Genomic DNA, 24,668 nt, shown 5'->3' with positions numbered 1-24,668 from the left:
CAGGGAGCCCCGCCGCCCGCGCTGCCCGCGCCGCCAGGCCCCGCTCGCCGCTGGGGGCAGGGCAGGGGGAGGGCGGGGAAAGCCGGGGGAAGCGAAAGGCTGGTCTTTACCGGGCGTGGAGGCGAGGGTGCGCGCCCGAGAGCTCTCCCGCCAGCCCCCCGCCCCGCCCGGCCCCGCGCGGCTCCCGGCCCCGGCCCCGCCCCCGGGCCGGCCCCGCCCCCGGGCCGGCCCCGCCCCACGGCCCCGCCCCCTTCTCCATGGGTGCCCCGAGGCCGGGAAAGTCCTTCCGTGTCTAACCCCGCTTCCCTCCGCTGTCACTCAGGCGGGAGCCGGCGGACTAGACACCGGCCCGCCCCCGGCCGGGGGCAGTTGGGGTCTGGCCCGGCTCCCCGCAAGAGGCGGGGTGGCCTGGGGCATTCTTTCGGGACCCTTGGCGGAAGCCTGAACCAACCTCCACCTTAGCTGGGGTTCCCGATGCTGGGAGCCCCCCTCCCCCGCCCAGTGTAACCTTCCCCATCAGAGTTCACCTCGGTCCCTGAGGCTCCCGCATCTCCGGAGAGCCTTGGGACAGAGCATCCTGCGCGCGCGATCCGGCCAGGTTCTGGCCCCCCGCAGGTGTGAGGGGAGGAGGGGCGGGAGGCCCAGCGCAGAGCCCGCGGCTCCCCGCCCCGCCCCGCCCTGCCCGGGCTGCAGCCGGTTCGCAGCCCAACTCGGCACTCCTGTAGGCGCCAATTTTAGCCTCTGCCACTATTTTGGGCTCCATGTCTCACCGGGGCTGAGCCGGTTGGGCTCCTCACCCCCCAGCACCACCCCCACACTGCTCCTCTGGCCGGCCTCCTGCCTCACAACTCCTTCATCACCGTCCTCACCCACTCCACCGTTTAGGATCTGTGCGCAGCAAAGGCCAGAAACGAGGAGAGGGGACGGCCCAGCCCAGGCCGGGTGGAAATTAGAAAGCAGAAAAGGACTTTCCCAGGGTCAGCAGAGAGGCTGGTTCCTCCAGGCCTGCACCTGTGGGGGAGACCTCATGGGAAGGCCCTAGGAACTCCCCCCCAACCAGCCACCCTGGCCTGGAACCCCAGACTTACCCTCCCCGCAATCAGCAGGCAGGGCGGAGGAATGTACTAAATTTAAAACCAGACAACCAGAAGCCAGAATCCAGGCCTCTGGCTCCACCCACTAGGGGCCCAGAGACCAGGGGTGGGCCAGGACCTCAGCTTTTCTCCCAGGCCTGGAGTGGGAGAATGCCACAGGCTACGGATGGTATCTTAAAAGCCCGTATGCTGCCGTGTGGGGACCCAGTGGGCGGACTGCGAGGCCAGGACCGGAATCCTGCGGTCTGAGAGCTTCTCAGGCCCCAGACTCTGAAGGTCTCCATGAAAGAAGCAGACCTAAGGTTCCAGCTTTTTCTGCCTCTGCCCCATCTCCAGTGGGCTTTGCCTCCCAGCCTGCCCCTCGCCCTTTATCTGTCTTTTCCCATTAGGAAATGAGTGGCAGGGGCTTGGGAGTGGGTACAGGAAACCCGTCCACCTTGAGACACACCTAGACCTTCGCTGAGCCAGGCCAGCTGCCTGACTTAATATTCATCCTCTGTAACTCTGGAATCGCTTCCAAAACCACCCCACTTGCATCCCAATCCCTCCAGCCACCCCACCCCACTCCTATCCAGTGATACTTCCCAGATTTTCAGAAATTATTTTTTTAGATACCCTAAAACGAAAGGCAACCCTAATTTTGGCCAGAATCTTAAAGTGGCCATCCCCAGAGCTTGCGACTCTTGATCTTGGGGTTGTGAATTCAAAACCCACTCTGGGTGTAACGATTTCTTGCAAATAAAATCTTAAAGGGCACCTGGTGGTGTAGTCCGTGGAGACTCCGACTCTTGGTTTCTGCTGGGCTCACAGACTCCCAGTGGTGGGATCTAGCCTGGCATTGGGCTCCCCGCTCAGGGCGGAGGGTGCTCAAGATTCCCCCTCCCTCTCCTCTGTCCCCCCGTCCCTCCCCTTTTATTTATTTAAAAATAAATAGAATAAAATAGCTCCTTCAACTTGACAAATGTGGTCCATACACTTCATGGGTGGGGAGGCCGTGCCAGGCAGGGTCCTGGTGTTGGCCAGGAGATGGACAGTCAGAGTCCCAGGGACGCCCAGGCCTGAGAGCCACAGTGCCCACGAGTGCGTGTGTTCTTTCCGTGGCTCTGGACCTTGTCTATTCCAGGACAGAAAGACTGAGGCCTGACTGACTCCAGGGGCCATCCACCCCAAGATGGTGGAGGGGAGAGAGGGGAGGAGCTGGTGAGGGGAGGTTCACTGACAAAGGCCTGCCGAGTCAAAGCTCAGGGTCCCCAACACAGCTCTGCCCCTTAATAACTGTGGGACCCTGAAGTTCTCTCGTCTGCAAAATGGAGATTAAAATTCTTATCTTTGTTATAAGAACGAAATGAGATGACCTCTGGAGAAGTGTTTTGTCCACATGATGACTCTAGTCAAATAGGAAGGAATAGCCACTTCCTCTCTCCCTGCCGGCCTTCTCTCCAGCCCCACCCCCATGTTTACCTGCCTCACTGCAGTCCCAAGCCCAGAGTGGGAGGGACAGCGGAGGGGGAGGCCCTGAGAGGCGCACACACATTCCTGAGTCTGGCAGAGGGGCGAGCCTGGACTGGGGAAAGGGACGGGAGGTGGGCAGGGAGCCCAGCGACTTTCCTGGGTCAGAGTCCCATGGCTCTTGGAGCTGCACAGGAGGGTGTTTCTGCTGGGGCTTCTCTCAATGCTCAGAAGCAGCCCCAGGTTGGAAAGTACTTGCATACTTGGCGCGGGGCGGGGTCGATGGGACAGACCGCCGGAGAGGAAAAGGGGGTGGCTCATTCTGCCCATAAATGAAGTGGAAATGCATTCACGGAGCAGGAGAGCTCCCGGTCCCACAGTTCACAGAGCCCAGGGCTTCGCAGGGCCTGGTGCTAAGAAGCAGGAGGGCAGAACACTTGTACCTCCCAGGGGCAGAACCACGCGGGTGTGCGCGGGTGTGCGTGTGCTCCCCCCAGGCTGCCCCTCCGCCCAGTAGTCTCTCGTTTCAACTCCTTCCGCCGCCGCATCCAACCATACAATTATAAGTGTAAAAGCACTTTGCAAACCCTAATACTCTCCAAAGAAGTAAAAAGGCTTGCTGTAATTACGATCATGATTATATCCAACGGCTCAGATCTCCGCTGTCCACCTGGGGTAGCTACGGGAGGCCTCGAGGGAGGGAGCTGGGCGCCCTTCAGCCTCTGAAGCTTGTGCCCTTCCCCTCTTCCAGCTGTCCGCTGCTAAAGCTGGCTAAAGCTGGCTAAAGCTGGCGTGCGGAGGCCTGGGGATCCCGGGAAAGCTGACGGATGCCCTGGGTACAGAGAGGGAGTCTGGGACAGCTAGTGCGCGAACCCCTGCCCTGAGGTCTGTCTCCCGGGAAGCTGGGGAGGGGAGCGGATGGGGGGTGAGGAGGACCAGGCCTCCTGCTTCCCCAGCGTCTCCTACCTTGGCCTTTCCGGTCATGCCCAGGAGGAAGCTGAGGGTGCGCTGCAGAGGGGAGCCTGTCCAGCTTCCAGAGCCCCGTTCCAGTTGGCTACAGCTAGGGGGGGCAGGGGTGAAGGAAAGGTGAAGAGAGAGAAACGGAGCTGGGAAAGCAGCCAGCTGCTCCCGGACTGACAGACGGGCGCCAGCGCAGGAACCTTGGCCTAGAGGTCTGAGGACAGCCTAGAGGGCCTGGAGACAGACCCCCCACAGCCCACCCCCACTTCCCAGATGCAGACAGATGTGGCCAGGCCCCTCTATCTGTGAGGAGGACTCCAGGCTCCTCCCCCGCCCTCCTACCTAACTCAGTCTCCTCTTGCTCGGCTCCCCACGGACAGATACACTGGCCTAGAGCTCTCCAGAGCCGCCTGCTCCATGCTCCCCTCAAAACACAAGCGCCTCTGTGCGACCCTCTGTGTCTGGAAAGGGCCTCTGGGCCTGAAGCCAATAAGGACTGGATTTCCTGGGATTTCATCAGCCCCATCCCATGAGCTAATCCCAAACCCAGAGCCAGGAGGATGTGTCAGCCGGAGGTCTTCAAGACAGAGCTCCGCATCTTAAAGGGCCACAGCCAGCGGGCCAAGCCACTCTGGCCGGCTTGGGTGGCAGGAACCAAAGAGACAGGTGCTGATTCGATGCGCTGATTTTCATGGCCACAAAAATTTCCCAGACTCCACCGCAATTCCCGAGCTAGGCCTGCAGCCCCTGCCCTCCCCAGCCACTCCCCATTGGTCCATGATCTGAGCCTCCAAAGCTGTCCGTGGGGTCCTTGAGCACCGTCTCTCCGTGGGATGGTCCAACAGCCCATCTGCCCACTCAGCACTCTGTCAGTGACAACAGCAAACGAGTCCTGCTGTCTTATTCCTCTGACCAACTGGGGTCTGGGTACAACTTTTCTTTCCCTAATTGCCTTACTATCCAGTGGAGTTGCCGGAAATTTCTAACCCTTCCTTGGCTGAAGAATGAGAAGAGGTCGAATTCTTGGGCGGCTCGGAGAAAGGGGCATTTGGAGGGTTTTGAACAGAAATGTTAAGGGGAGGGGTGCCTGGGTGGCTCAGAGGTTATGTCCCACCCTTGATTCTGGCTCAGGTCATGATCTCAGGGTTACAAGATCAAGGCCGCCATCGGGCTCCCCACTCAGCACACAGTCTGCTTGAGGTTCTCCCTCACCCTCTGCCCCTCCCCACCACTCACATGCACCTGGTCTAAATAAATATCTTTTTTTTTTAAATGTTAAGGGGAGGGACACCTGGGTGGCTCAGTGGGTTAAAGCCTCTGCCTTCGGCTCAGGTCATGATCCCAGGGTCCTGGGATCGAGCCCCGCATCGGGCTCTCTGCTCAGCGGGGAGCCTGCTTCCCCTCCTCTCTCTCTGCCTGCCTCTCTGCCTACTTGTGCTCTCTGTCAAATAAATAAATAAAATCTTAAAAAAAAAAATGTTAAGGGGAGCAACGTTTCAGGAAGCAGAGACCCTTGGAGTTACAACATCCGTGGTCCAGGCCCATCACCCCTCTTCCAACAAGGCCTTTGAAGGGCTACAGGTCTCCCAAACTCACCTTTGGCTGAGGGCAGCGGTGGAGGACTGGCATAAGGTCCCTGCCAACACAGAAGGAGACCAGAGGTGTCAGGCTAAAGCCAGACAAAGACACCGGGGCTGCCTCCCCCGCCCCCTCCACCCAGGTCAGGTTCCCAAGCTGCAGGTGCTCCTGCGGGTCCTGGCGGCTGGTGCCCAGGAGGAGGGAGGGAGGTGGGGTCTGAGTGGACCAGAGCGGAGGGGCCAGCGAGCCAGCAGGGGCGGAGGCGGACGTCTCAGTCCTGCTTCTGGGAACGGGGAGAACAGAGCTTTCACCCCAGCTCCCAGCTCACAGGGTCTCCTCCTGAGGACAAGGTCCATCACAGCTAAGTGTCCTCCCTCTCTGGGGACAGGGGGAGCTGGGGAGCCGCAATCTGTCTCATGTCCTCCTTTATTGGAAGGATAGTCTTAGAATGCCAAAGTGCTGAATTCCCATCTCTCACCGGAACAGAGGCATTTTGGTGTTGCCAAGGGTGTGTGGTTAAACGGAACCCAGGAACGCCCAGCCGCACCTGAGGGGTGGTGGCGAGACGAAGAGGGAAGGGGCCAGAGCGGCCTCGCTCCCCACCCCCACTCACCAGCCGGATCGGAGCACCCCAAGAGGCTACTGATGCCACTCATGGATACAGACTTGGAGAGCACGCCAGGGGCCGAGTGGTCCAAAGCGCCGGCAGACGGATGACAGCAATTCTGACCCTAGAATCACATGGAGAACGCTCACAGGAAGTCAGGCTTCATCCTACTCCTGCTCTGCGTGCACCCACTTTCCCGCAGAAGGCTACCTCCACGGCCTCTCTGTACTTCCCACGTCTGCAACATGGCGACATTCCACCGGGAATCCCTGGCAAGTCATTCCTGCCACTTAGCCTTCAGCCCTCTGCTGCAGCTCAAGCCCAGCACAGAGAATCACTTAGAAAAACTGTACCCCAGGGGCGCCTGGGTGGCTCAGTGGGTTAAAGCCTCTGCCTTCGGCTCGGGTCATGATCTCAGGGTCCTGGGATCGAGCCCCGCATCGGGCTCTCCACTCAGCGGGGAGCCTGCTTCCTCCTCTCTCTCTGCCTGCCTCTCTGCCTACTTGTGATCTGTCTGCCAAATAAATAAAAAGAAAAAAAATGTACCCCAAAGTGTTTCCAGACACGACAGACTCAAGCTATAGAGGCCAGGCAGGTAATAAAAAGGAAAGGACATGACGGACAGCCTGGGGGTAAGACAAAAGGCAGCAGGAACATTCATGAACCACACACCCAACCCTTAGGAAATGTTTTTCTCAAGCCTACATGAAGCATTATAAAAACTGGTCATGAATCGGGTCATAAGGCAAATTTCAACATATTTCAAATCACCTGTATCATAGAGACCACAGGAAACAAGCCAGAAATCCTTTTCCAATGGACAGGATGAGGAACCCGGGGTGTATCACATCAAAGTATTTGTCAACAGAGAAAAGGAAACACACTAGAGCTCGCCTCACAATCAGGGTGAATCTCACAAGCACAACAGTAAGGGAAAGAGTCAAGACACAAAAAAGGTATGTCCTGTATGATTACATTCATACAAAGTTTAAAATACGTAAAACTAGGAGTGCCTGGGGGACTCAGTCAGTGAAGCATCTGCTTCCGGCTCAGGTCATGATCTCGGAGCCCCATGTTGGGTGTACAGAGTACTTAAAAATAAAATCTTAAAAATAAAGATATTTTATAACAATAGTAAATGAGATAAAATCTTTAAAAATTAAATAAAAATAGACCATAAAATCTCTTTAAAAAGATATTTTATAACAACAATAATGAAAATACTATAGAACCACAGAGCAAAACTTGTGAGAATTGGCCAAAGTAGTTTTTCGGACGGAGTTTATAGCCTTAAAATGTTTATATCAAAAAAATTTAAAAGCTGAAAATTAATGAACTAGGTCAACTTCAAAAGGTTAGAAAAAGAACAGAAGAAGCTCAACGAAAACAGAAGGAAGGATATAGTACGGATAAAAGCGGAAAGCTGAGCACCTGGGTGACGCATTTGGCCAAGGATGTGAATCACGATCTCAGGGAGGTGAGTTTGAGCCTCACGTTGGGCAGAAAGATTACTTAAAAAAAAAAAAAAAAAAAAAAAAAATTAAAAAGGCAAAAATCAACAGAGCAGTAAACACAAAATAGGATCAATAAAGCCAAAAATTGTAGACAACTTTCGGGCAGACGGAGGGAAGGGACAAACTGAGGAAGAATGTGAGACAGACCCAGTGATTGGAAAGGCAGGAGAAGGGGCGCCTGAGGGGCTCAGTGGGTTAAGCCCCTCCCTTTGGCTCAGGTTATGATCTCAGGGTCCTGGGGTCAGGCCTGCATCGGGCTCTCTGCTCAGCAGGGAGCCTGCTTCCACCCACCTCTGCCTGCCTCTCTGCCTACTTGTGATCTCTCTCTCTCTGTCAAATAAATAAATAAAATCTTAAAAAAAAAAAAAAAAAAAAGGAAAGCAGGAGAAAACTGCCCACAACTTGATGATAGCAATTTTAAAAAAGGTTTTATTTATACTTTTATCAAACTAAGTGCTTTTGATTCAAAATTAATAATTGCTGAGTGATAGTGGTATAAAATTTTCTCTAAAAATAGAAAAGGTTTTATTTATTTATTTGAGAGAGAAAGAGTGAGAGAGGGGGAAGACATGCACGAGAAGGGCAGGGTCAGAGACTCCCCGTTGGGTGATGTAGGACTTGATCCTGGGACTCTGGGATCATGACCTGAGCTGAAGGCAGACACTTAACCAACCAAGTCACCCAGGCATCCTGATGATAGCAATTTTGAAAATGCAAACAAAATCCCTTATAAAAATGCATATGTATATCTATATATAACTTAATAAAATTAAGTCTAGAAGAAATAGAAAGTCTGAATGGTCCTATTAAAGAAATGGAATTGGTAGTTAATTAATTTCTATAAATAAAACAAAATGCACCAGGCCATAGATGTCCATTGACAGATGAATGGATAAAGATGTGGTATATGTATACAATGGAATACTATGCAACCATCAAAAATGAAATCTTGCCACTTGCAATGACGTGAATGGAACTAGATGGTATTATGCCAAGCGAAATAAGTCAGAGAAAGACAATTATCATATGATCTCACTGATATGAGGAATTTGACAGAAAAGACAGAGGATCAGAGGGAAAGGGAGGAAAAAATGAAACAAAACAAAGCCAGAGATGGAAACAAACCATTAGATACTACTAATCTCAGGAAACAAACTGAAGGTTTCTGGAGAGGAGGGAGGTGGGAGAGGTGGGGTGGCTGGGTGATGGACTTTGGGGAGGGCATGTGCTATGGTGAGTGCCATGAATTGTGTAAGACTGGTCAATCACAGACTTGTACCCCTGAAACAAATAATTCATCCTAAGAATACAAGGGTGGCTTAACATGAGAAAAATCTTTACATATAATTCCCCTCAGTAACATATTCAAGGAGGAACATAACTATCTCTGCAAAAGCAGAAAAGCAGAGAATAAAATTCAATATTTGTTGTTAAACCAAAGCCTTGGCAGTTAGGAATAGAAGAAATCTTCCTTAACCTGATAAAAAGTGTTTGGGACGCCTGGGTGGCTCAGTTGGTTAAGCAGCTGCCTTCGGCTCAGGTCATGATCCCAGCGTCCTGGGATCGAGTCCCACATCGGGCTCCTTGCTCCGCAGGGAGCCTGCTTCTCCCTCTGACTCTGCCTTCCACTCTCTCTGCCTGTGCTCACTCTCACTCTCTCTCTCTTAAAAAAAAAAAAAAAAAAAATATTAAAAAAAAAAAAAAAAAAACCTGATAAAAAGTGTTCTTTAAACACTTACAGCCAAAAATCAATTTCAATAACATGTGGTCCCTCTAAAATCAGAAACAAGGAAACCATTCTCGTGAATAGAAACACCAAAATACACTGCACAGTGCTTTTTTCATTAAAAAAAAAAAAAAAAAAACAAAACTACTGTTATCACATTCCTACTCAGCACTACAGTAGGATTCTGGCCAGCACAGAGGGCAAGAAAAAGAAAGGAAAGGAATAAATTTTGGAACAAAAGAAACGAAGCTCATTTACAGATGACATAATTATCTACTTAGAGAAGAAAAAAAAATCACAGATAAATTGTTATAAAAAGGGGTGCCTAGTGCTCGCTTCGGCAGCACATATACTAAAAAAAAGGGGTGCCTGGGTGGCTCAGTTGGTGAAGCATCTGCCTTCAGCTCAGGTCATGATTTCCAGGTCCTGGGATCAACCCAGCACACGGTGCCTTGCTCAGCGGGGAGTCTGCTTTTCCCTCTCCCTCTGCTTCCTCCCCCTGCTTATGCTCATGCTCTGTGTCTCTCTCTCTCAAATAAATAAAATCTCTTTTTTTTTGAGATTTTATTTATTTATTTGACAGAGAGATCACAAATAGGAAGAGAGGCAGGCAGAGAGGAGGAAGTATGCTCCCTACTGAGCAGAGAGCCTGATTCGGGTCTCAATCCCAGGACCCTGAGACTATAACATGAGCCAAAGGCAGAAGTCCAAAAACTGAGCCATCTAGGTGCCCCCAAAAGTAGAATTTTTTAAAAAGATTTTATTTATTTATTTGACAGCGACAGAGACAGTGAGAGAGGGAACACAAGCTGGGTGAGAGGGAGAGGGAGAAGCCGGCTTCCCGCTGAGCAGGGAGCCTGAGGTGGGGCCTGGTCCCAGGACTCCCAGATCAGGACCCAAGCCAAAGGCAGATGCTTAATGGCTGAGTCACCCAGGAGCCCCATAAAATAGAATCTTTTAAAAAAAGTGGATAAAGGCTTGGACAGATGTTTCACAAAGGATGAAATGTACATAGCCAATAAGGATATGAATAAGTGGGGTGCCTGGATGGCTTATTCTGCTAAACATTTGATTTCAGCTCACGTTGTTTTCTCAGGGATAATGCCCACATCAGATCCAGTGCTGAGCCTGTAAGCCTGTAGTCTGCTTGGGATTCTCTCTCTCTCCCTAGCCCTTACCTTTTCCCTACCATGGTCTCTCTCTCTCTCTCAAAAAAAAAAAAAAAAAAAAGAAAGAAAGAAAGAAAGAAAGAAAGAAAAATGCCCAACAAACTGTTTCAACAGGGACATGCAAATTAAAACCATAATGAGATACCTCTAAGACATCCACCAGAATGACTAAAATTTAAAACAACAAAAGTATAATATACCTAAGAATAAAATCTTAAAAATATATATATACCTAAGAATACATCTATATCTACAAGGTCTGTATGGGGAAAAAATAATATTAGAGAGGTGTACTATCTTCATAGAAAGGAAGAAGCAACATTGTACAGATGTCAACTTTCCCTAAATTATTGTCCAGATTCATTGCAATTCCAACTAAAATCTCAAACATGTTTTAATGCATGTTTTGTATATACGTTATGCTTTGATAATTGTTTACTTTTTAAAAATTAAGAAATTCAGGGGTGCGGGGCGCCTGGGTGGCTCAGTGGGTTAAGCCTCTGCCTTCAGCTCAGGTCATGATCTCTCTGCTCAGCGGGGAGCCTGCTTCCTCCTCTCTCTCTGCCTGCCTCTCTGCCTGCTTGTGATCTCTGTCTGTCAAATAAATAAATAAATAAATCTTAAAAAAGAAAAAAAAAGAAATTCAGGGGTGCTTGGCTGTCCCAGTTGGCGGAGCACGTGACTCCTGATGTGGGAGTTGTGAGTTCGAACCCCACGTGGGGTGTAGAGATTCCTTAAAAGGAAAATATTTAAAAATAAAATTAGAAATTAGGAAATTCTGTTTATGTAAAGTCACCACAGGAGAAGGAAAAGACAAACCGTTTTTCTCCATCTGGTGAAAAGATCATTGCAATGTGTATAACAACAAAGGCGAGACATGGGCAGAGACAGGAAGAGGAAACACAGAGGATCTGTGTGCCCAGGAGAGGATGCTCAGCCGCACGTACCGTCGGGGTCGGCGCCTCGGTGGGGGTTATGGTCACTAGACCAGCAGCATTACGAAGTCTCAGGCCTCAGAATGCCGGGAAAGACAAGGATCAAGAGTGCCTCTCCCACACTTCGGAGGGGGAGGAAACAGTCTGCCGCGATCTTGTAAGTTTGAGGCGCGCTGTCACCCCTCGGCTCCCCCACCGAGGTGTCTGCCCTCGGGAAACGCTTACAAATGTGGCCAGAAGACTGACAACAGCAGGTTCACGGTGACGCTGCTCGAACAGCAGAGCCGACACTGTCTACACGTTCGAGGGCAGAGTGGAATGGGAACGAATAAACCGGAACCGTCAGCAACACATTGATAAAAATTAGATAGAGTGTGGACTGAAAATGCAGATTATAGACCATTTTGTACCACGTAACATCATTGTTTTAAAATAATTTTAAAATTAAAATTAATATATTATTAGGTAATGCATATATATTTGTGTTAAACTATAAAGAAATGTGGATGGGTTATAAAGCACATTCAAGGAAGTGATGATCTCTGGTGGGGCAGGGAGGGAGCAGCAGAGGGGACAAGGGCCAGACCAAGACCCCAGGCACTGGTGGTGTTCAAGGGCTAGCGGTGGGCGCTGATTTACTGGGCATTCGATTTCAAACATGGACTTAAAGATGAAAGGGAGGGTCGCCTGGCTGGCTCAGCAGGTGCAGCAAGGGACTCTTAATCTCAGGGCTCTGGGTTTGAGCCCCATGTTGGGGGTAGAGATTACTTAAAAATAAAATCTTAGAGGCATCAAGGGTGGCTCAGTGGGTTAAAGCCTCTGCCTTCGGCTCAGGTCATGATCCCGGGGTCCTGGGATTGATCGAGCCCCGCATCGGGCTCTCTGCTCAGCGGGGAGCCTGCTTCCTCCTCTCTCTCTGTCTGCCTCTGCCTACCTGTGATCTCTGTCTGTCAAATAAATAAATAAAATCTTTTTAAAATAAATAAATAAATAAAAATAAAATCTTAGGAAAAAAGAGAGAGAGAGACAGAGAGGGAAATACAGCAGGGGGTCCTAGTCACTCTGGCAAAGGGAAGAGCGCAGGCCCCACTTAAGGAGTCTGAACTAGGAGAAGCTTGGTGGGTGCAGTTGGGGTGGAGCCTGCAACTCCTGATCTCCGGGTCCTGAGTTCCAGCCCCACGTTGGGTGTGGCGTCTGGTTAAGAGGAAGAAAAAAAAAAAGACATCTGAATCTTTTTTTTTTCTTTTTTTTTTTTAAATGTTATCTCTAGGCCCAATGTGGGGCTGGAACTCAGGACCCGGAGATTAAGCGTCACGGGCTCTCCTGACTGAGCCGGCCAGCAGCCCCAGCGCTGAGTCTTAGAGGGTCAGCTCTGCGCTGGCCACACAGAGTACCTCCTGGGGGCCCCAGGCACCCCCTCTGCAGGCCGAGGGTCACCCTCGTGCGCCTCGGAGCTTTTGGCCCCTCGACCTCAGTGGTGTTTGTACGCACTGGCTCTGGAGGAAGAAACAAAAACACCAACATGTAGACCGGGAGAAGCACAGGGGGAGGGCTTGAAGATTAGGAGGAGAGGAGAGGGGAGGGGGGAGGAGTAGGAGCAGGGCAGGAAGGTAGGGAGCAGGCGGGGCTGAGGGAGAGCAGGGGAGGGGGTCTGCGTGTCCTCGGGCTCAGCCTCTGCACTGGGCACTTGAACTTCCTTCCTTTTTTGTTTTTCTTTTCAAAATAATCATAACTTTATCTTATTATTTTATTTTTTTAAAGAAGAAAAAAAAATTATTTATTTATCTGACAGAGATCACAAGTAGGCAGAGAGGCAGGCAGAGAGAGAGAGAGATCACAAGCAGACGGAGAGGCAGGCAGAGAGAGAGGAGGAAGCAGGCTCCCTGCTGAGCATAGAGCCCGATGCGATGCGGGGCTCGATCCCAGAACCCTGGGATCATGACCTGAGCTGAAGGCAGAGGCTAAACCCACTGCGCCACCCAGGCGTCCTCAAAATAATCATAACTTTAAAAGACAGTTTTTATTATCCTGAGTTTTGGAGAGAGCTCTAGGTCCTCTAGCAGGTACGTGAAGGATCTGGAAGCTGGTCTGCCTCCCCACCCTGCTCCTCCTGCAGCACCGCGCCGGAGGCGGCCGTGGGGAGGCGGCGGGAGGAGCAGGGTCCAGCCACGGTCTGCAGCGGCCCGTCTCCCTTACTCTCTCCGCCAAGCCACAGGCCGGCCCTAGGAGGCTGGTGTTGGGGCTCCTGGCCAGCTAGAGGAGGAGCTGGAGGGATTGAGCTTAGCTGACGCAGGGGTGCCCCTAAAGGCCTGTGTATCCCCAGGGGTCCCTAGGTCCTGGCTTGAGATCCGCCAGATGCGTTCCCTTAAGCCCGAAGGCAGCGCAGACTCTGTGCCCCTTCTCATGCACCAGTCTATGATTCTCTTGTTAGAGATCACTGCCTTTCAGGGCATGAGACGCCTGGTTTCTTCCCACATGGTCTAAGTTGGGCTCCAAGCTGAGAAATGTGGAGCCCACAGGAAGAAGTGGTTATCACAATTAGGGGAACAGGAGCCTTTTCATGAGAGGAGCAGAGAGGTCCACATCAGTGCAGAGCTCAGACTCAGAGAGGTGGGGACAGCGAGTCGTAGAGAGAGAGGCAGGGGCAGGACACCAGGAGTGGGGGACAGGGCGCGCGGACCCGGGGAGGCGGACAGAGGGCTACACACACAGCAGACACAGCCTCAGTGAGTCGGAGTTGGGACAAGGTCCAGGCACAGACAGGCCCGGCGGCTGGCAGGACAGAGGGGCACAGAGCGGTGGCTCGACAGACAAGGGGGCAGGAGACGGGGAGAAGGCGCTGGCCTCCGTGGGGACGCTTGTCCATACCGCGTGGGCGGGCTGACTGCCTTGGCTCTGCGGCCCCAGAAAGTTGTCCAGCTCCTCTCGGCTCTGCAGCAAGACGGCCTCCCTGGCGCCTGTGCATCCCGGTGCCTGCAGTTCGTGCCTGAAACGCACATTGTCACCACTGCCCTCAGTGCCTAGTGGCTAGTGACGGGCACCAGGGAGGGGCACCGCCCCACCGGGCCCTTCCTGATGGCACAAATGCCGCCCAGACCCAAACTGGGCTTCTGGGGCTGTGCTTTTTGCGAAGCTGCGGGCAAGGGTGGCCCCTGCTGGCCACGGGGCAGTACTGTCCTCGGAAGGGACACCGGCGCTCGCCAGACCCCACGGCAAGCTGCAGTCTCATTCCTTGCCCGGATTCTGATGCCCAGCTTTGCCCCTTCAAAGCCCAAGGGGCAGAATCAGTGCCTGACGGCGAAAGGTGACCCCTGAAAGGCCCTGCGATACAGCTAGCCCCCCATGGCGATCCCCAGGGCATCTCTGCCTCCGACGGGCTGCTCTCTGGAAGGTTTCATGAGCCCCGTGGGCCAGGCTTCCCAGTCGAGTCCGTTCAGGGCCCTCTCCTTCCCGCAGCTCAGCCCGCTGGGCCCAGGAGCTTGGTCTACTCACCTGAGCTGAGCGAACCTGCCCCTGGGGACCACGGCCAGAGCGGTCAGTGCCCTTCCTCTCAGAGACCCGTCACACTGAGCTCTCCACGTTGACCCCCAGACCTCCTCTCTGACTTCCCCTGTCTTTGGGGAAGTGGTCGGGGGTTTTCCAGAAGGGGAGGAGAGCCGGTCCCCGTCTTTGGCAGGAAGATGCACACAGCCCTCTCCTCGCCCTGCGCTGCTGTACGGACAAGCCTACGACGTCCTGCGTCTGGGTCAGCCCAGAACCAGCAATGCCCCAGCCCGGGGATGCTGCCCAAGGGGTCTCCGAAGCTCTCTGGGCTCACTTCCCTCAGCTGCACAGGGACAAGTTCGGGCCCCATGATGCCTGGGTCCCTTCCAGCTCTATGGGTCAGTGAAACCCAGAGTGGGAGGTGGAGGCGATATGGCCTGTCCCTTCCCCTCCACGGCCTCCCCCACCTGCCCCCAGACCAGCCGGAGAGGAGCGAGGGGGGCCGCACTTTGAAAAGCAGGGTCATCTCCCCCAAAAGCCAGAGACAGGCCGGGTTCAGACTCTCCAGGGAGGGCCAGGGCCCAGGTACCCTCAGCCCCCGGCATCTCTGCCTCACCCCTTTCTCCAGGGTCTGGGACTTGAGGAAAGGAAGGGCAGGGGCCCACGGGCGTTACCTGCTCAGTGGGTCCTCGTGCTCCCTGCCTGGCCCCCAGCTGTGTCTTTTGAACGGGCTGTGGTTGTGGCCATGGGCACGGAAGGCCCCTGACCTCCGGAGGGGTACAGCGTGGAAGCCATCTCGCTTCTGTGTTTTTCCCTCCTCCTCCTCCTCCTCCTCGTCTTCCTCCTCGTCTTCCTCCAGCTGCTCTCCGGACTCGACTGCAGAGAGGCAGCGGCGAGTGTGGCCTTGGGACACCAGGTCTCCGCCTGCGAGGAACACCTCTGGGACGTCTCCGTTCATGGGAGGCACCCACGGGCCAGTCTGAGTCAAGAAGACAAAGGGGCGAGAGGAGTTCTAGAATCCTGGAATCCTGGGATGGGGGGGTTGGGGGGTATCACAGCCAACCCTTCCCTTCCTGAGGCGCGGAGCTGGGGCGTGGCCGGCCCAGAGCCCAGAGGGGTAAGCAGCTTCGCTGACTCCCAGCCCGGGGCTCTCTCCAGGGTGTGAGGACATCTTCGTTCCCCCAGGATGCGCCCATGTCCTGAGCCCTGACCGGCACAGCAGAAAACCCAGCCGAGCAAAGAGACAGATACCGTTCCTGTCCTCAAGGAATTCACAGCCCCTGTGCACACGCGTGTATGCGTGTGTGTGTGTAGGAGTGTGTGCGTACATGCATACGTGTGTGCACACGTGTGTGTATGCAGAGACAGAAGCCCAAATCACAGATGACTGAGTGGCCAGAGTGGCTAGTGAGGTGCGACAGAAGGCTGTGGGGTGTGGAAGGAGTGAGCTCATAGCCCCTCAGAAAACTCAGGAAGGTGCCAGGGTGGCTCCGTGGGTTAAGCGTCTGTCTTCGGCTCAGGTCATGATCCCAGAGTCCTGGGATCGAGCCCCACATCGGGCTCCCCGCTCAGCCGGGAGCCTGCATCCCCCCATCCCGTCTACCAAATAAATAAATAAAATCTTTAATTAAAAGAAAAGAAAACTCAGCAAGAGGAAACCGAAGGGAGTGGCCTGAGGGGTCCAGAGGGGCGAGTGGTTGGCTTCAAGGGGGGAGTCTAGGCAGACAGAGGGGCGGGGAGGACGGCTTGGCCCCTCCAAGGCTGCTCATGTGGAAGGAGCGGAGCCGGAAGTCCTCTCTCCAGAAGCAGAGTGCTGGACACCACTGGCCGCCACCTGGAAGTTTCTTCTGTCCCTGACGTGAGCACTATTCTCGCCACCCAATACCCCCGCGCCCGGCGGCCCTGGGGCCAGCCTCAGTGAGTCTCAGAGTTAAAAACCCTCAGGAGCTCTTAAAGTTGACGCTGAGACGCCCCACTCCTCAACAAAGGACCAAGGACCCCGAGGTGGGGGGGGCGGGCGGGACCTCTCCTTTCCTGCTGGCCCCTGTGCTGCTGTGTCCTAGGCCCTGTCCCTATGGGGTCTTCTGCTAGCAGGAGTCTCCCAGTGGAGCTGCTGGGAGGGCCCCGGAGGACCAGCTGGCGGGGAGCCAGAGCCCTCCCCTGACCCGCAGGCTCTCCACGAGGGTGCCCAGCCTCTGCCTGTCACCTTACTCCCCACCACCCACACCAGAAGTCCCACTGTCGGAAGGTGGCTCCTTCAAGGCAATCTTCCTACTGTCCCTACAACCTGTCCCCACCCCTTGCTCCACCCAGCTCCAGAGAGAGGCCCTTGTGCTGTCCCGGCCACAGCGCGGAAGGAAGGGGGTGAGTGCTTGGGCCAAGGCAGGTGCACCTGCGGCCCCACCAACGGCTCTGTGGACAGAGGGGGAAGGGAGAGGCCTGGAAAGCTGGGCCACGCTCCTCACACTGGGGAGCCACGGGGGGGGGGGTGTGGGGCCCGCAGCCAGCCGCCAGGACAGGTCCGCTCTCTGCGTCTGCGAACACGGCCTGGTGCACCTGATGTGCCGGCTAGAAATGGGACGGGCAGACCCATGGCCAGCACGGCACGGTCCCAGGGCCAGCACCTCAGCCTGCCCTCTAAGGGTCTCCAGAGCTGGTGGGGGGGGGGCAGGGAGGGGGAAATGCACACAAAGTATTGTGAGAGGCTGGGGTGGAGGCAAGGGGAGGACCAGGGGTGCTCCCTGGGAACAGAGGAGCAGGGGGGGGGGGGGAAAGGGGGCGGAGACCTCACAAAAGAGGCCAAAGGCCTGAGTCACCAGCCCCAGCTTCTGTCTGCTACGCCCGTCCCCGTGGCATGCGTGGCGCCGGCTTTGGTGGGAAGCATTTCTTCCCCTCTGTCCCTGGGGATGCTACCTGCTGCAGAGGGTCCGTGGGAGACAGAGGCTCTGGTCCTGAACGCCCACCCTTCTTCCTCGGGCTCCGACCAGCTGGAGTCTGGCCTCTTCGGGGAGACCCACCTTTGCCCAGCGCCTGCGTCACTCATTCCCGGCCTCCGCCCTCTGTGCAAATGTACCCGATGGGGCTCCTTCTGCCTCATATCTTCATTCCATTTCTCTCCATTTGTCCTGGTCTCTCAACTCCGCCCCCTCCACGCCACAATGTCAATAATGTCCATTCTGTCCTTCAAAGGGATGAGGTGTAGCAAGGCAGCCTCAACCCCTCCCGGAGACATTCCTCCTTCCACTTTCTGAAACGCAGGCTGCCCGCATGGTCGCCTTCCCCCCTCTCCTCCGCCAGCTCCCGCCAGGCCCTTCCGGGCTCCCCCAGCCTCCGGAGCTCAGGAAATGGTGCCGGGCAGTGGCCAGGGCTGGCTCTCGCACAATGGCTGTATTTAGCCCCCAAATGAGATCCCATCATGTCACTACCCGCTGCCGCGGAGCAGAGATCGGAGACTCTGAAACAGGTCTGGGGTCAGACGCTCCAGAGGAGGGCCCGGGAGGAAAGCAGGAAGGGGCTCTAAGAAGTCGCGTTATCTTCTTGTCTCTGGATTGAATGGTTTCCCCACCAGCGCGCACCATCAGCGTCTCCTGCCCCTGCTCGGAGAGGGGGCCGTCCACTGACCACACGAGTCACCGGTACTCTGTGGGGCACACCGGGGTGCAGGGACAGGAGCTCACAGGGAGAGAGAGAGATCTCCGTTATTCAAAAGTCTGAGACCGGGACGTCTGGAGAGCTCGCCGGCAGGTGCGCAGTAACACAGCACAACAGGGACTTGTGGCCATGGACGCCCTCGGATGGAGAGGACGGGCCGTAGCCAGCGTCCGGGGCGAGAAGGGCCAGCGGAGCCTGGGGGAGAAGCGGGGGCAGAGTGCTCTGGTCTCAGGGGCAGCGGCTAGTGGACTCTGTGGGCCAGATCTGTTCTGCTATCTTTCTTAAATGGCTGGGGGGAAAAATCCAAAGAAGAACACTACTTTGTGACACATAAAAGTTCTATGAAATTCAGATTTCAGTGAGCATAAATAAAGGCTATTTTGAACACGGCCCGCTCGTTCACTTACATATGGTCTGCGGCTGGGTCGGCCTTACGGCAGCAAAGTTGTAGCTGCGGCACAGACCGTCTGGCCCACAAGGCCTAAAATAGTATCTGGATCTTTACAGAAAAAGTTTGCAGACTCCTGATCTAGAGCAACTGGGTTTCCGAATCTCGGGAAGGACAAGAAGGCGCGCAGAGGAGGGTTGCTGAGGTCCCCAGAGCAGGCGCTGGGCGCCAAGCCTGGGGCAGGGCTGCTGAAGATCCCAAGGCCTTTCCTAACCGGGATCTGGAGCCCTCGGAGGAGGAGCTAAGCTGTGCAGAGCCCGAGGTGTCGTGGGAACCAGCCCCCTCCAGCCCGCGCTGTCCTGTGGGACCCTCACAGTCATCTCGTGAAATACAGCATCCCCAGTGCTGCCGTTCTTTTTTTTTTTTCCTTAATTAAAGATTTTATTTATTTATTTGACAGAGAGAGATCACAAGTCAGCAGAGAGGCAGGCAGAGAGAGAGGAGGAAGCAGGCTCCCCACGGAGCAGAGAGCCCGAGGCGGGGCTCGATCCCAGCACTCTAGGACCATGACCTGAGCTGAAGGCAGAGGCTTAACCCACTGAGCCCCCCAGGCGCCCCCCGCAGTGCTGCTGTTCTTCAACGCTCCCCGCGTCTGCCCCTCCACCAGCCCAAGAAAGGAGGCAATTAGATGGGTTCCCAGAGAAACCGAATTTGTTCTTCCTACTCCCTCTGACATCTTAGAAATTGGGGGAGGGCAGGCAGGGCTTCTGTGGATGCCGCCGCTGCATCCACCCGGCCGGGCCAAGCGGACTGCGGGGGACACTGCTCAGTCCCCTTCACAGCCTGGGGGTTTCCTGGGCCTGGCCCTGGGGTCCTGAGTCTCCCCAAGGGTGACAATCAGGAAGACGACCCCCAAAAGAACCAGGTAATAAAGAATGGGAAGGAAGACGGAGCCAGATGTCCTGTTCGGCTGGCTTCTCCCAGCCCTGGGGGACAGGCTCATGGAAAACCCTCTGATGATTCAAAATGTGACCTTCCTGCTGCTTCTGCCCTGGACAGTGAGTCATGAATCCAGCAGTGACCCCAGACAGGACCAGAGCTGGGCTTCTCCTTGCCTCAGATCAAGGAAACCGCAGGAGCCGCCGCTGGTTCCGCCGCTGGTTCTGCCGCTGGTTCCGCCCTGCTCCCCTGACCCGGTTCTATGGCAGGAGCCCAGCACCCCACCCCCAACCTCCCGCGACTCTGTTTCTTGGTGGGGAGCACATGAGATGTCGCTAAGGTGTTCTGCCAAATACCGGACAGCAGGATACCGATTCCCACGGTCCAAAGGCCAAGGGTGTGTGACGAGGGCTGGTGTTCATTCAGCGGACCTTGCCTTGGCTGGAGAGGAGGACCCAGAGGGTCTGTGCACAAACCCCGCACGGTCGGTCCCTTAGCAGGTCGGGGGCAAGACAGGCAAAAGCCGTCTATCTGCCCACATTGGTTTCCAGGATGAATTCTTTTCTTTTAATTAAAAAAAAATTTTTTTAAAGATTTTACCGCACTGGGCTCTCTGCTTGGCGGGAAGCCTGCTTCTCCCTCTCCCAGTCCCCCGCTTGTGTTTTCTCTCTCGCCCTGTCTCTGTCAAATACATAAAAATCCTTCAAAAATTTAAAAATTAAAAATTAAAAAATAAAGATTTTATCTATTTATTTGAGAGAGAGAGCACACCAGGGGTGGGGGAGGGGTAGGGGCAGAAGGAGTCTGATCATGACCTGACCAAGATCCTGCCCTGGTGGGACGCCGGGGGTTAAGCCTCTGCCTTTGGCTCAGGTCATGATCTCAGGGTCCGGGGATCCAGCCCCGCATCAGGCTCTCTGCTCAGTGGGGAGCCTGCTTCTGCACCCCCACCCCTGCCTCTCTGCCTATCTGTGATCTCTCTTTGTCAAATAAATAAATAAAATATTAAAAAAAAAAAAAAAAAAAGATCATGACCTGAGCTGAAGGCAGGCACTTAACCCACTGGGCCCCCCAGAGGCCCTCCAGGCTGACTTCTGAGAGGCGCCCACCTGCATGCAGGACGCACAGGGCGAAGTTATCGATGTTATTGTTCGCACTTAATTCTGGAAGTCCAAAGCCAGAGAGCTGGGTGTCCCCAGCCCTCTCCGGTGAGCACACCTCCCTCTACTTAAGCCAGCACAAGTGTGTTCCAGACACCCACCTGAAACCGCCCTTCCTCTTGGATATGCCAGGCTCAGGAATCCGGAATCAGGAATTGTGTGCTTCAGGGTACCTGGGGGCTCAGTGGATTGGGCCTCTACCTTTGGCTCAGGTCACAATATCAAGGTCCTGGGATCGCATCTCAGCAGGGAGCCTGCTTCCCCCTCTCTCTCTGCCTGCCTCTCTGCCTACTTGTGATCTGTCAAATAAATAAAATCTTCAAAAAAAAAAAAAAGGAATTGTGCTGCTTCAGGCTTCCAAGGCTAACCATTTTTTTTGTTTAATTGGTTTGCAAACTGAAGCCGAGGGCCCGCCTTCCTCCTCCTCCCTGGGCCTGTGAACTCATCCTACCAGGGGCTCCTCGGAGTGGAGAGCCTCGGGCAGGGCCCACCAGTGTTCTCCAAACTCCGGTCCACTTGTTCCTTGGCAGGCGGTCAGGGTTTTCGGCGCCAGAGGGTGGGGCAAGAGAGGCTCTGAGGTTCAGAGGGACACACCTGAGAAGACTTTGGCCACTGCGTCCCAAGGAATGAACCCATCAGGTCTCAGGGGACAGCCACAGTGGGAGGTGGACGGGACGGGTGAACTGGGAGCAGGGAGTCCCTCACTCTCTGGCAGGAGCTTGTGGCCCCTGAAATCTCATAGTGGGTGGCCAAGGGTATGGGACCTGTGTCAGGCTTCAGAGGGGGGGAGCCTGGATGAGTGGGGATCGGGAGGCTTCTAAGGACGCGCACTTGGCGTCACCTGTCACCCGAGAGTAAGTGTGAACTCCTGGCGGAACCTGAGAGCCCTCATTCACACACTCACACCGTCCCCCAAAGACACGATATTCTCGGATTGAAACTGGGCGCCGAAAGCCGGAGCTGGCCGGCCTCTTCCTGGGTGTTGAGGGGTCGAGGAGCTCTGCTTCCAGGGGGATCCCCGCTCCTGGGCTGAGGGCCCGGGGCAAGGGAGGAGGGAAACTCACTCCTCTGGGGGCTGCTGGCTTCAGCACAGGGACCAGCCGCTGCAGGGAGCCTCTCTAGGAGCCCAGTCCCACACCTCAGTGGGGGCTGGTCCAGGAGTTTGCATGCACAGCCCTCCCCCACTTCAAACACCCCAGCCTGTGGTGCTGTGCCCAGGCCTTTAACCCCTTGCATACCGTGGCAGGTCCCGAGGATCCCTGGGTCCCCTGACCTCAGCATTCCCTGAACAGAGAGCGGCCACTGGACTCAGGCCCACATGGAAACAGGTGGACGAAGCTAAGCTGGGGTCACCCGGAGACTCTGGGCACCGTCCCCTTCACTCCAGCGGGTCGGGGACAGCTGAGGGGGGAGAAAGAGAGCACCCCAGGGAATCCCACAGCTGGAAACCTACTTGACAGCACGGTCCTCCTAGAACCAGGGAGGACCTTTGTCCTCTCTCTAATTAGGCTGCAAATCTCCTGTTGGTCCCTTTAAGAGGCAGCTTCCAGGTGGGGGGTCGGGGAGGGCCGATCACCAGGCCCTGGCCGGGAGCCTGCCCCCACCCCATCCCAGCTTCTGGGGGCTGAGTCCCCTCACAGCTCCCCCTGGCGGAGGAGGTCCTGACCTTAGGGCCCTCCCCGCCCTCCTCCTGGTGGTCAAGGACCTGGCTGGCTCTGCCAGGTCCCAGGGCCAGGGCCTCAGGGCCCGGGAAGCCGGCAGCCTGTCTCCCTGTCCGTCAAGCGGGGACCTGGAGTGACAGGTGTGCCCGCAGTGGGACAGGAACGCTGCACCCACAGCCCTCCTGCAGGTGACATGCCGGCTGCCCCTCACCGTGGGCTCCCGGGTCCTGAGCAGGGACACCAGAGGACTGAGTTAGACGACCCCTGGTGGGGGGACCAGGCCCCAGAATTCAGAAGGGACAGCTGCCGCCACACGTGGAAACCCGGCCCTTTCCCGCTGGCCAGGCCCCAAACCACAGGAGCCCCAAGGGCTCTTCCTTGCTTCACAAGAACACAGGGGGACCCCGCCTCATTTTATGGGTGGCGGTCCTTGCAGAACCTCCCCTCAAACCACCTGCACCCAGACGAGGACACAGACTCTGAGGCGGGTGGCATTCTGGGCGGTCACAGGGGAAGTCCCAGAGAGCCCAGGGGATCCGGCCTCCCGGATTTCCGTCCTGTCGGCTTCTTGGGAATTCCTAGACCCAGTCCCCGCAGACTTTCTACAGGGGGAGTCCCAGGGCCTAGTCTGTGAGGCGCGTGGAAATCTGGACCCCTGGCTCCTCCTGGCACCAGGGTGGGGTGTGGGGGAGCCGCTACCAGCTGCAGGTCTGGCCTACGTGGAGGATGGAGGGCTGGTTTGCCGGCGTGGGAGGGTGCGGGACATGACGGCTGGGTCCCCCATCTGTACTGCATGCGGGTCACACCTCCCGCGGTGGTCTCCAGGAGGGTGGAGGGGTGCCGTCTGCTGGTCGTCTCCCATTAGATTTCTTCCAGGAGCTCCGAGGGCTCGAGCCAGGGCCAGCTACCCTGCTACGTCTGCCCACGGGACTCCCGGATGTGCCAGCCCCAGCCCCAGCCTCCCGCCCCATCCTGACTGCAGGGAGCCTGATCTCTCCAGAGGAAGCCTGGCTTCGGCCTTTGTTCAATGGGCCTGTGACAGCAGCTGCCTTCTCAATGCTTCTCTTGTCATCTGCGTCAGACCTGGGTGCCCCCCGGCCCCCCGTGTGGAGTTCTCCCTGAAGACCGCCCGGCAGGAGGGCAAGGATTGCCACCTGGGGCTCGGGCTAGGAGGAAGGCTCCTGTGGCACCTTCCAGAGTCAGGAACCCTACCCCGGCTTCTATCTCGTCCTCTAAACCGCAGCGCCTCCCACTATAGGTGAACGCCTGTTTCCAGCAGGGACCACGCGGACAGAGGAGTGTGTTCCCTCCTCGGAAGACCAGTGTCCCAGTCCTCGGGAGCAAGACGGCCGCTGTCCGGCCGGCCCCGTGCTTCCTCCGTGTCCTTGTTCTCAGCCTCAAGCTTCCGACCTATTAATCCCCCCCCCCCCTGCGAAGCCCCGGTCTCCCCCAGAACACAACAAACAAGAGCAAACGTATCATCCTCGCCCTCTGACCTGGCCGGTGCTGGGGTGTCCGAGCCGCAGCCCCTGAAGGAGGGAGGTGAGCTGGCGGACGGCGACCCCGCTGGGAGCCTCCCTTTGTCTCCAGGTCCTTTTCATCCTTCCTGGGCCCGGGTTCCACGCGCTGGGCCCAGGAAAGGTTAAACCGGTTGGGCAGTCTCTCCCCCCTCAACCCCCAACAGCATCTAAACTGAGCAACTTGGTGGCAGGAACAAAGCCGGTGTTTGTTGGGCTTCCCTCCTGCCTGGGAGGCTGTTCTCAGACCACGGCATTCCTGGCTCGGACGGAGGCAACTCAGGGCCGCTGCTCCGGCAGCCAGAACCATGGCCTTGCCACAGGCCGAGGGCACAGGTCGAGGGCTGCAGGTGCATGGAACTAAAACGAATTCAAGTTAAGAGAAGCTTGTTCTTGGGGCGCCTGGCTGGCTCAGTCGGGGAGCACGCGGCTCGAACTCGCGACCCCGAGATCAGCAGCTGATCCGGGGAGAGATTAAACAATTTAAAGGGAAAAAAGAAAAGCTAGTTGTTAAACAGAGGAAGTGCTAGAAGCAGGTGTCGAGAGATAGTTCTTTCGGTAGGTAGGTCAGTGAACAAATCAAGACCAGAAGCTCTCACCGGGCGTCGAGGCCCTTCCTCTCCCGCTGCGTCCTCCTGCCGTGGAGGCCGCAGCGAGGACGGGTCAGGGCGGCGGGAGCGGCGCGGCGAAAGCGGAGGGGGAGGGGTGACGCGGGCAGGGTGTCCGGTGGGGACAGACGTCCGCACAGACAGACCCACAGGCCACAGCGAGCCGGCGGGAGGTCCGCTCACCTGCCCAGGAGCCGGGGTGCCCAGGGGTGACGAGGAGGCAGACGAG

At 55.9% G+C, this 24,668-nt stretch overlaps 1 protein-coding gene across 14 annotated transcripts in view; it reads right to left on the bottom strand.

Moving 5' to 3' along the window:
• The window catches only part of ARHGEF2 (Rho/Rac guanine nucleotide exchange factor 2), a 38,994-nt gene extending 21,475 nt beyond the window's left edge, over positions 1-17,519 (bottom strand). For 2 of the 14 annotated variants that reach the window (XM_059413701.1, XM_059413703.1), the window contains exons 1-5: positions 15,190-15,418; positions 13,901-14,018; positions 5,695-5,812; positions 5,100-5,139; positions 3,510-3,603 (exon numbers count right to left, since the gene is read on the bottom strand). In XM_059413701.1, the coding sequence (XP_059269684.1) occupies positions 3,510-3,603; positions 5,100-5,139; positions 5,695-5,737 (177 nt within the window). In that variant the 5' untranslated portion in view covers positions 5,738-5,812; positions 13,901-14,018; positions 15,190-15,418. Of the gene's footprint in view, positions 1-110; positions 183-527; positions 600-1,088; positions 1,110-3,509; positions 3,604-3,845; positions 3,951-5,099; positions 5,140-5,694; positions 5,813-13,900; positions 14,019-14,524; positions 14,625-15,189; positions 15,495-17,428 lie in introns of those variants that run through there. The other 12 variants (XM_059413700.1, XM_059413698.1, XM_059413699.1 and 9 more) reach the window with 12 other exon arrangements.
• Between the last annotated feature and the right edge of the window lie 7,149 nt (positions 17,520-24,668).

The sequence above is a fragment of the Mustela nigripes genome, chromosome 10 (genome assembly GCF_022355385.1).
Source record: "Mustela nigripes isolate SB6536 chromosome 10, MUSNIG.SB6536, whole genome shotgun sequence".
Lineage (NCBI taxonomy): Eukaryota > Metazoa > Chordata > Mammalia > Carnivora > Mustelidae > Mustela > Mustela nigripes.
The sequence above is the reverse complement of the archived record's forward strand: the minus strand, read 5'-3'. Positions and strand labels throughout refer to the sequence as shown.